This window comes from Leptonychotes weddellii, chromosome 10 (assembly GCF_054177405.1).
Source record: "Leptonychotes weddellii isolate Sample4059 chromosome 10, ASM5417740v2, whole genome shotgun sequence".
NCBI lineage: Eukaryota > Metazoa > Chordata > Mammalia > Carnivora > Phocidae > Leptonychotes > Leptonychotes weddellii.
This window is the reverse complement of record NC_138378.1, coordinates 43,021,533-43,033,184: the sequence shown is the minus strand read 5'-3', so window position 1 is coordinate 43,033,184 and position 11,652 is coordinate 43,021,533. Positions and strand designations below refer to the sequence as shown.

At 46.1% G+C, this 11,652-nt stretch overlaps 1 protein-coding gene across 3 annotated transcripts in view; it reads left to right on the top strand.

The window, feature by feature from the left end:
- Positions 1–1,206: 1,206 nt before the first annotated feature.
- The window catches only part of APMAP (adipocyte plasma membrane associated protein), a 33,704-nt gene continuing 23,258 nt past the window's right edge, over positions 1,207–11,652 (top strand). The window contains exons 1-2 of one of the 3 annotated variants that reach the window (XM_081833277.1): positions 1,238–1,367; positions 4,042–4,146. Coding sequence is in view for 2 of the 3 variants with exons in the window: in XM_081833278.1 (XP_081689404.1) it covers positions 1,276–1,367 (92 nt within the window). In the remaining variant the exon portion in view is untranslated. Of the gene's footprint in view, positions 1,368–4,041; positions 4,147–11,652 lie in introns of all 3 variants that reach the window. The other 2 variants (XM_081833278.1, XM_006741182.3) reach the window with 2 other exon arrangements.

Genomic DNA, 11,652 nt, shown 5'->3' with positions numbered 1-11,652 from the left:
AGTAAAATATTGCCAAGGCCTTATTTACATCCCTGCCAGGCATGGTAATCCCTGCAGAACTGGATTTATATGAGAACTCTTCACTTCCCTCATGCTGGTTCTTCATCTCTTATTAAACAGTCATATGGGATTCTAGTGCCACCTAACACTAAGAAAGGCAATGGCATGTTTGATCACGGAAGCCTTTAAGTGCAATAAGGAAATTAATTCTTAATACTTCATTTTGAACATGCCTTTTCTAGAGATGATGCACAGTAAAGGGATTTGGTTTCCTCTGCCTGGAAATCCTGTTTCTTCTCAAAATCCTAGTCATTTCTCAGGACCTTAATCCATCAAATGCTCTCACAAGATCATGTTACTCACTTTTAATGCAATTTTTACATTTCACATTTATCTTTATGATGACCTGATTAAAGTCATCTCTCACTAGTTTAATTTCAGTAAGTGAGCAAGCTTGTCTGTGGTTTGCTCACCATCACCTCCCAGCACTTAGAAATATACCTAGCTGACTAAAATACTGTTAAATGATTACTTCGTGCTTTCTTAGACCTTATTTGTTGTAATTAATGATTTCTATATACCCCCCTTCTACTTCTAAGGGTAACCCTTTCACAAACCTTGTCAAATACTCGGTTGTAGCAAAAAGATTTAATACTCAATGGCCTTAATCCAAAGAGCAGCATATTTGTCCCAAATTTTCCCCTTAACAGGATCTGTTTCGTAAAAGGTCACGATTTTCAGGTGGGCATTACTGCCCTCGTAGGCCTCCAGTACGAACTCGTTATTTTTTTTACCCCGCCTATACGAACCGGGTCTTTGTCATTTAACAAGCAGGGCCATCTTCTACCCACACAAACGGCCAACACCTCAGCCCAGCACCGCCCATTTGCACCATTATGCGCCTAACCATTACTGCGGTCCCACCGACAGCAACAAAGGAACGCAGGAAACGCAGGCGCTGGGCTGGACGAGCCCGGGGTTAGACCACGCGAGTTCCGGGCCCTCGGAAGCGTCCGCACTGGCTCGGGGCCCCCCCGAGCGCCCGCCCACTCGCACTCGCCGAGAAGTGCCGCCCAGACACGCTCTAGCAGCCTCCATGCCAGTTGCCAGTAGGGGCGGGCCAGCGACGTCACTTCCGCGCGCGGTCGGGGCGGGGCCGAGGGCGGTGCGGGGCCCGGATCTGGGCGGGCCGGGGTGGGTCGGGGCGGGCGGGCGCAGAGCCTGCACTGCTCCTTCCCGGTTAGTGACGGGGTTAGGGGCTGTGGCGCTCGCACCATGAGCGAGGCGGACGGGCTGCGGCAGCGCCGGCCGCTGCGGCCGCAGGTCGTCACGGACGATGGCCAGGCCCCCGAGGCCAAGGACGGCAGGTAGGCCGGGGCCCTGGCGGTGGGCCGCGAATGGCCGGGTCGACCCTCCCTAACCATTGGGACGGCAATAACAGCAGTTGGGTAAATGCGTTGCCAAGCGCGCTGCAGGCGCCATCCCATTTAATTCCCCGGGCAAAACTCATTTTATAGGGGAGGAAACAGGCTCCGACCAAGCGGATGCACCTGCCAGGTCCTTGAGGCTTGGGTGCACCCTGCGCCCAATTTCAGCATTGTTCCCTGGCTCTTGGGGTCCCGAGACCGCCTCGCTCCGCATCTGCCCCTTTCTGCCCCTCACTCCTTCCCCAGCTTAGGGAGCTGTTGCTTTCTCGCCTTTCCCAGCTCCCTCGTCCCCTCCCCCCTTTCTTTTCTGCTGGCGTACCCGATCCCCCGAGGGAGGATCACCTTGCCACCTCGCCACGGTCCTAGGTCTTCCCAGTCCCCCGCTCTCATTGTCCTGAAAGGAAGTCCGAAAGCATGCTCGGGTTGCGCCTCGTGTTCACCAGCGAAGAGCTGGCCTCTCTGCACCTGCTCTTCTGCACCTTCCCACCTCTCGCTGTGTGGTCAGTTTCATTGTGGTTTTCGGGAAAAAGTAGAGAACAGAAGTGACATTGTTAATCAACTTTTGTGAGAATTTAGGCTTGCACATTTTTCCTGATTGGGACGGAGAAGCCTAGGAAACTAGTTGATGCCTACCTAATAAAAAAATCTCAGATATTTGGCCTTCGTTTCTCTGAACCTTACAGAATTTACGTATACTATGTTTTGTTAGCTAAAAACTGAAGCAGGGTCCTTAAACATACATTTAAAAAAATATAATACTTAAACTTCTCTCTTTAATTTTGTCTCCTGAGTCACCTAACTGTGAATTTTTAGGGAGAACCAAGAGGCCCCGTGCAGACCAACCTCAAAGTTGTGGAACTGATTGACTTATAAGTTGATAGAAATATTGGAAGGATTTATCGGTGTGCCTAGGGGTGTGGTACATAATGAGGGCTAGTTTTTGTGGGAACAGACTGGATATTCACTGATGATAATAAGAGGACCACACTTGACGGAGGGCTGTAGCAGAGAGGAGTGTTTTGGTTTTAGAAAGGCAATTTGCAGAGAAGAGATTTTGGTAATATTTGACTCCTGGGGCTGGTGGAAAGGTCAGTAATATGCTGAATAAACTCAGAGGTTTCCAAGGACGTAGGACTTTCAGTGCAAACCCTGGGCAAACCAGGACAAGTGATTGTGGATATTGTGAAGTCATGGTCTGCTGATGACTGAGGAGCCTTTTAGAATGGACATGCAAGGACTGGCCGTGCTTTACTACAGAAACCACGAAAACAAGGCTTGCTCACACACTTCTACATGGGAAGTGAAAGAGCAGTTGGCTCTGAGTTTGCCTTGAGGGGCAGTGTGTTGAAAACCAGGGCATATAGCACCTGAGGGCACTTGTTGGTTGGGCCCAACTCTTAGCTGGTCTTCTCTGACACTCCTGAGTGCAAGGCAGATGGGCAGATTTAATTACACTGTTTTTCAGTTTCTCTGTGGGATCTCTGACTTAATGGCAGGATGAATCGGATATTACAGAATCATCATCTGCTGCTGTTCTTTTCCACTGTGCCTTTTACAAACCTGTGTGTATTTAAGACATTTTCTTGACTTCCCTGTCCATGAACATTGTTCTTATTTTCCCGTGTTTCTCTCTTTCTCTTCTTATGTATTTGATCCCATTTCTATATATCTGTAATGGTCTCTTTTTTCAAAGTGAGTTTTCACTTTTTCTACATTTATTATTGTAACTCTGTAGTTGTTTTTCTTATTTTTCTGATGCAGTTCTATTTTTCATTTCTTTTGTGATCATTTCCAGTACCTCACTGTCTTCTTGATTTACCTTAAAAGTTGAGGGTTCACTGTAAGGCAGAAAGCATTGTATATAGTGGGTGAAGTAAAGGAATCTGAAGGAAGTAGAAATCTGACAACTATAGAATAAATTTTAGATGAGCTAAGCAGGAAAAAGAAGACCTTGAATGATATGTTTGTTATTCAGTCAAGAGAACAGAAGTAGGACAGTAGATTTTAGTGGAAGGGACACCCAGTGATACCTTAGCTAGTCTCCTGACTCTTGACATGAAATGTGTTGTTAGCTCTGTTTGACTGCTGAGGTCACTGAGGTCTGTGTGAGTGAAGTGGTTTATATAAAGTTAGAGTAATGGAGACAAAAGAGAAGCAGAAATGAATGAATAAGGATAGCATTGGCAGCTGGACAGCGATTGAGAAATATTTTTAAAATTATGCTTTGGAAATAAGGTTTTATGCCAAAGCTCTTGAATTTCTGTATTTAAGCTATAATGGGGAGTGTGGTCATTAAGTCCTTTTATTCAGTGTGGAATATAGATGGGCTATGCACTTTTAACATACTAGTGCAAACATTATTATTTGGCATCAACTTCTCCAAATGCTTTACAAAAGCTATTAGAAGGATTGTAACACTGATACTATTCCTTCTCTTTTGGAACATAGTTCAGTCTGGGAAGAGAGAATAGCTGTTTAATGTCTCTGTGTTAACTGTTAAGGATTGAAGAGTGAATATATTGAAAATTTAGCTGCTGCTTTTTCAATAAACTTCTAAAGGATTTTAAGCTAAATAAGAATCTCTACTACATTCATTTTCCTTTTCCCTTTTTAGGACTGAAGAGTAAGGAAGGCAAGGTAGAGAGACAGATGGGGCCATCATAAAGTTGTGGTCATGAGGAGTCAGGAATCAGCATTTTCTTCTCATCCCTCCCCTTGGGTGTGTGTTTCAGATGGCTCTTTTAACTCGTTTCCAACTTATTTTCAATGCTAAAATGAATGAAGACATCTACAGTCAGGGAGCCCCAGTTTAAAAGAATGTGAGAAACCAACAAATTCAGGGTGCAGTCGGTTAAAGACTGGGCTTACTGCTATTTGACTTTCTCAGGTTTCAGGGGTCACCTTGACACCTGGGGCTCTGGTCCATGGATCTGTGGCTAATAAGTTTTCCACAAAATCACAGGTTGTTTTTGATCTCATGGAGTCATTAGTTTATGACTCAAGGCCCTGATGTCCTATATGCAGAAGGGGGTGGAGAACACCTTTTAGTTTGCCTGGTGAAGTTACAGAGGATTTTGCAAAACATGGCTGAGCCAACAGTTATTGCCAACTCCTGTTGTATCAACATGATTGCTCTCTTGGCCTTAGAAATGTAGGAAATTTCAGGGTGCAGATGTCCTCAAGGAGGTGAGCATCACTTTGGGCTCTTCCAAGGGATTGGAGCAAACAAGTTGATTTCCCAAACTGCATCTGGAAGGGAAGTTGCTGGCCTTCCTGGATGTGTCAGCACAGATTGGGAAAGAGAATATCATGGGAATGTGCAGCACTTTGTCAGTGAAAATGGATAGGGATAAATGGAGTGTCCTTTGTTTAAGTTAATGTGAGGCAGGCGTACAGAGGCAGGGGGCAAACCTGGAGGAAAGGCAGAATTACAGGTGACTGTGAGTTTGCAGGAATGAACCTTGGGCCAAAATAAATGTGCCCAGGGCTTGGGTGCAGAAGTCCCACGGCCAGACAGTCACAGACTCAGATGCCTCCAGGAGAGCAGCACTCCTGCTACCTGTCATTTATGGAGCACTTTTCTTGTTCCAGACCCTGGTCTTAGCACTGCACGTGCATCTGTCATTTGGTTTAGTTCTTATAAAATCCTGATGTGGTAAGGTCTGGAGCAGGTGTGGGGCCAGGAGAAGAGGAGCGTGTGTGTCTGTCTGAAGAGTGGAAAGCCCTGTGCACCTGCCCTGTAGCCTTTTCACAGGTTTCATAGATCTCTGCTTCTTCAAGAGAGGCTGGAAACCCAGATTTTTTATGTGAAATCTCCTTGTTTTTCAGTTATGGCAATTAAAGCCATTTTTGTGGAGTGACAGTTATGGTTTAGACTAGAGCTTTGCTTTGGGCTCTGGGCACCACATCTTATGGGGAATTTTGACAAACTCTGAGACAACCAGGAAAGTTCTGCAAGCCCCGCAGTCTGAGGGACTCCTGCAGGACTGGGGATGCTTTGCCCATGAAGGGTGGTGTGATTGCATGCATCTGGGAGGTCAAAGGTTTGCTCCTCCCGAGGGCACACATCTGGGCCCAGTCAGTGCAAGCAAAGGGAAAGTGTCTTTCTTAGAATGTGTTGCATGAGGTGACCTGAGCAGCCATCGTCCCCCAAGTAAAAGAATTAGGGAACTGCTTTATACTGTAGCCTTCATATACATCCCCCCCTGCACACTGGCCAACACTTCCCTGGCTTTCAGGGCCTGTGGGATCTGCCCCTGGCTGTGGGCCAGACGTGTTCCAGCAGCTTCCCCTCGCTCACCGTGTCTCAGCCTGCCTGCCCGCCTGCCGTGGCCATTCTGTCTCTGTGGCCAAGGTTTGGGAATGGGGGCTTAAAGTTAACCCCTTAAAGTATGTATTCTTCACTCATGCCGAGTTCTTGTTGAGTCCTACTGTGTTACCTCTGCTTGCATTGCTCTGCCCCAGGTATTTTTTTCCCCACCTTCACTGAAGTCTCTGTTCAGAGGTCATCTGCTTTGACCCCTGTGTGTGTGGCCAGCCTCCCCTTCCTCCTGTATCCTGATCCTGCTGTATTTTTCTTCATTGTATTTGTCACTATCTGGTATCTGCTTATTTAATAGAATATGCAGAGAGCAGGAAACTTTATTTATTGCTGTCCTCTCAGGGCCTTGGATAGTACCTGGCACATGTGTGTAGTTGATTATTAAATGCTGTGTGTGAAGGAATATTAAATGAGCCGAAGCTGTGCTGTCTGATGTGCTAGCCATTTGCCATATGTAGCTATTTAAATTAATTGGACTAATATTAAAAATTCAGTTCCTCATTTGCACTGTGTAGGGAGTTTGAGGGATTTGGGGGCTGATCAAGGAAAAAAATGACTATGAGGTGGCAGTGGCACACATGAGCTTTATTGGGCGACACTTGGACAGGTTTGCATGTGGGAGCAGTCTCTCATGGCAGGAGCCGGGGCCACAGTCCAGAAGGGGAGGGGAGTGAGGGAGGGAGGAGAGGGGCCTCCTCTATCTAGGTGAGTCTCTGGGTCAGAGAGCTGTAGGGGCAGCAGCGGCAGCAGCTCAGGGCCTTAAAAGTTCCAGGCCCTGTCTTATCAATGGGTAACTGCTGGTGGCGGGGTTTACAGAGTATGCAAAGCAGGCAGACTCTGAATGGCTAAAAATTTGCCTGTTTGGCTATTTTTAAAATAACCAGGTATAAAAGTTTGAGTTTGGTGCTGGTGGGCCTTTTGAGCTAATGGGTCTTAGCCTGCAGTGAAGAAATAAATAACGTAGGGCCAATACACAGTGGCCATCTTTGGCTCATTTAGATAACGTGCTAGCCCCATTCCAGGTGCTCAGCTGCCACACACAGCTAGTGGATGCTGCGTTTCTGTCGTTGCCGAGAGTTCTGTTGGACAGCACTGCTCAAGGAGTTTAAGTGCTTGTTTGTAAAACTTGACCACAGAACTTTCCAGTGGAGGCTGTGTCTCATGATCAGCCAGGGGGATGACAGACATCTGCCACCAGGTGGGGAGTTGGATGAGGTTGGGAGTATCTAGCACATCGGAAACAACTGGGGAGCACGAGAAAAAGGGTCCCCAGGCCCACACTGGCCTGCACAATCAGAATTCCTGGGCCTTGTTTAAAGTTGCCCCAGTCATCTGGTGTAGGCAGTCCAGGGACTGGCCACCTTTGGGAGCACTGCCTGGATGGCCTCTGAATTTTTCTTCAGCTTTTTAGACTGGATTGTAAGAGGGCATTCACTAAAACTCTGGCAAGGATTGGCTCCCAATTTCTGGCTGCCTTTCTAGCTGGAAGCACCCGCTTTCAGGCCTGGCTGGACTTTTTCTTCTGGGGATCAGTGAGCCTTTTGCTATTGTGGGAAAGGGTAGCCAGATATTCAAGCAGGGTGTCACAATCTGTGAGTTGGATTACTAAATTAAGATTTAAAAAAATGTAAGCTACAGTGTGGTATAGGAGACTTTACAGTATAGGAGCCTTAGACAAATGAGAAGGATGTGTTAGGTAAGGAAAAGGTAAAGTAGCACTTTGGCCAGAGTGTCACCACTTTTGTTAAGAACAGCTCAGTGGTGAAAGATTTTACAATGCAGTTTCCCCTAAGGGACTGCACCTCTGCTGGGCTGGGGGAAGGGTGATTACATCAACCCCTTTCAAGGACATGGACTTCCTTGTTGGACCTTACCCGAATGATGTGTGCAATGCAGCTGCACCATGCGCCTTTGCATTTGTCTCTCTTGGGATTCTGCTTTTAAAAGAACCATGCAATCAGCCATTTCTGTCAATTGTACTTGTAAACAGCCCTGCTTTACCATATAGATACTTTGTTATTTCTGTTATGTTAAAAGACTTTAGGCCACTTGAAATCACTTGAGTGTCCCAGCCTCAGAGTGGCAGTTGGGTCATTGACTTTTTTTTTTTAACAAGGTAAAATTCACATACCATAAAATTCACCCATTTTAAAATGTCCAATTCAGTGGTTTTCAGTATATTCACAAAGTTTGGAAGAATCACCACAATCTAAGTTTAGAACATTTTCATCACTGTTAAACATTTTTAAAAATTGAGGTGAAATTCACATAACATAAAATTAACTGCTTTAGAGTGTATACAGTTTAGTGATATTTAGTGTTGGGCAACACTTTCTAGTTTCAAAACCTTTTCATCACCCCATAAAAACATCTTGTACCTATTAAGTAATCACTCTGATGAGGGAACAGAAGGCAAGCTGAGGACAAAGCAGAACCTGGTACCCTACGCGCCCCCCCCCCCCCACTTTGGGATATATGTGACATTCCTCAGACACTCCTGGCTGCCCTAAAGGAAAAACAGATGGTGAACTGATAGAGATCACAGTCCTGCAGGACAGGAGTCTCCCTCACTTTACCAATGTCCTAGTGATTTTCAAGGAAGAAGCTTTCTTATCAATAGCCTAACTTCCAAGAAACCCATAACTCAGTTTCCTGAAGCCCTAACATCACCCTCCCCTCCATAAAATTAAGGGAGGCTGAGGCGGAAGGAAATGTAAATAAAATTAAATTTCTTTTGAACCTGAAGCCCATTGACAAGGATATGTGATAGGAGGAATGTAACATTCCTCCAGGGAACTCCCAACTGTCTTCATGTTAGTGCCTCATTAGAGGGAAAAACAACCTTGGCTTGACAATAACCAGGCCTCCAGTACCCTGAGAGTCTTTAGCATATGACAGTCCTTCTGGACACCCCCTTTGTCCTCACCTCCCCAACTCCTGAGTATATAATCAGCCACTCCTCAAGACCACGAGGCAGCAGCTCTTTCTGCCCACAGGTCCTGTCCCCGTGCTTTAATAAACCACCATTTTGCACCAAAGACGCCTCAAAAATTCTTTCTTGGTTGTCGGGTCTGGACTGCACCCCTCTGAACCTCACCTGTATTCCAAAACTGCATCAACTCCTTATTTCCCCTTCTCACCCGAATGTCTATCAGTGGATGAGTGGATAAACCAATTGTGATACAGGCATACCTCTGAGAAATTGTGTGTTCAGTTTCAGACCAGTTTTATCTCAATAATATGAGTCAGATGAAGTTTTTGGTTTCCCAGTGCATAGAAAAGTTGTGTTTATACTATATTGTAATCTATTAAGTGTACAATAGCATTATGTCTAGAAAAACAATGTACATACCTTTACGTTAAGTTAAAAATACTTTATTGTCTAAAAATGCTAACCATCATCTGAGTTTTTAGCAAGTAATCATCTTTCCGCTGGTCTTGCCTCGATGTTGGTGGCTGCTGACTGATCAGGTGGTGGTTGCTGAAGGCTAGGGTGGCTGTGGCCGTTTCTTAAAGTAGGACAAATTTGACATATCCATTGGTTCTTCCTTTCACAAGCAGTTTCTCTGTAGCAGGTGATGCTGCTGATAGCATTGATAGAACTTCTTTCAAAATTGTAATCAATCCCCTCAAAATCTGCCACTGCTTTATCAACTAAGTTTATGTGCTATTCTCATTCTTCTGTTGTCATTCCAAGAATCTTCACAGCCTCTTCACCAGGAGTAGATCCCATCTCAAGAAATCACTTTCTTGGCTCATCTATAAAAAGTAACTCTTCATCTGTGAAAGTTTTATCACGAGGTTGCAGCAACTCAGCCACATCTTCAGGCTCCACTTCTGATTCTAGTTCTCTTGCTGTTTCCACCACATCAGCAATTACCTCCTCCACTGAAGTCTTGAGCCTTCAAATTGTAAAAAAAAAAAATATGCAGTGTCTGTGAAGCCCAGTAAAATGAGGTATGCCTGTATATACTTACAATGGAATGGTATTGAGCTGTGAAAAGGAATGACGTACTGATACGTACTGCAGCCTGGATGATCCTCAAAACATATGTTGAGTGAAAGGAGCCATTCATGGCGGTCACATATTGTATGATCCCACATATACAAAATGTCCAGAATAATGTCATGATCAAGGTGTGCCGAGTTTTTCCAGCCCCGGCTCTGAGGGCTCTAGGTCTGGGCACCCTCTCCCCGTCCGTTTGTCCCTGGCAGGTGGTGGTGGTAATGGTGACTGCAGCCTTAGAGCCCACCTGGCCCTTCGTTGTGCTCTTCAGTTCTGGCAGTGGGCAGCGGGCCCACTTATCTTTCTCTGACCACTTTTCTCTTCGGAAACTAGAGAGAGACCTAGTTCCACCTAGCTAGCTACCCACATAAAGCATGTTGCATGGCATGTTCTTATTGTCACTGTCTTTATCATTCCTCTTTTTATGGCCCTTACTCCTTCCCCTGCTGCAAACCTCTCAGCAGGTTGCATCAGCCTGCTGTCATGTCGGGTTCATAGCTGATCTATGTCATATGTGCATTTTCATGCACTGTGCTCTTGCACCCTTGACTGGCATCGGTCAGTCGCATTAGAAGACTCTGTGGCCCTGGAGTTTGGAGACAGGGCTGGGAGGTAGAGGTTGGCCTGAATTTTCCCTTCCTGGCTGCCGATCCCCTTCCAGGAGCCTGGGCACCCTTGGCCTCTCACAGCCGGGTCTGTGGGATGGACCACCTCCTTTCCCAGGTAGCAGAAGAGGGAAAGACTGGTGACCTGGCGTTTTGCCTGGGTAGAGTTTGGGCTCTGAGCCCTGTGTGAGTGAAGAGAAGGAAGTTAGGAACAAAATTCGTTTTTGGAAGATTATTAGAAGGTAGACAGACACAGAATAGGGTTCTCATTACCAAAGGGGGAAGTGTCAAAGGCAAAAGGAAGTGCTCACTGCTGCTCCCTATGCTGTCCTGCTCTGGAAGAGAAAGGAGAAGAAGAAACCAGGCTGCACCTTCCACTCTGCTTGGAAAGGGCCTTAGCTCGGCATCCTGGTTCATCGTATACAAGTTCTGCTTTCCACATTGCTGCAGGACACAGTATAATAAGGATCTGCTCTCCTCCAGTTTCCAATAACCTGTTCCTGACACCCTTCAGAGCCCTTACCAGCGGCACCTTCAGTGTCTGTCTGTTCGCAATGATTTCGGCATCCCCTGAGATGAACGTACGTTTTCTCTACCACGCTCCTCACTGCCTTCTGAGCCCTTGCGAGCAGAGTCTTTAACATCCGTTTTCCTACGAAGTCTGTTTAAGGAAATCTGGACAAGGTTTTCTGTCCTGCTTCTCAGCGTTTTTCCTTCCTCTGCCTGCTGCTTGATTCCAAAGCCACTTCCAAGTGTTGAGGTATTTGTTGCACCAGCACCCCACTTCCAGGCCACAAAAATAGTTTAATTAGAAAACTGCCTTAGTTTTCCATGGCTGCCATGGCAAGTGACCACATACTTCATGGCTTAAACAACACCATTGGATGAACTTGCAGTTCTGACTGTCAGCAGTCCCGGACAGTTCTCACTGTGCTGAAATCAAGGTGTCGGCAGGACCGCGCTCCTTTGTGGGGGCACTAGGGGAGAATCTTCTCCCTCCTCCTCTTTTTCTTTCCCCTTACCTTTTATTTCAACCCAGTAGAAACAGATGCTTCATTTTCTGCCATATTCATTTATTAAAATCATGCATGTTCAAATTGGGCAGGACTTTGAGGTTACAAAGCCCTGTTTCATAGTGGGGAGCCCGTGGGCTTCGTGTGAAGAAACCTGCCTGAAGTGGCATAGCTGGCTGTTGGGAAAGGTAGGACTGGCCCTTAGGCCCCCACATTTATGTACTGTACCTGGAATCAGGTTTATACAGTGGAAGACTAGCCTGTCAAAAGTCAAACAAAA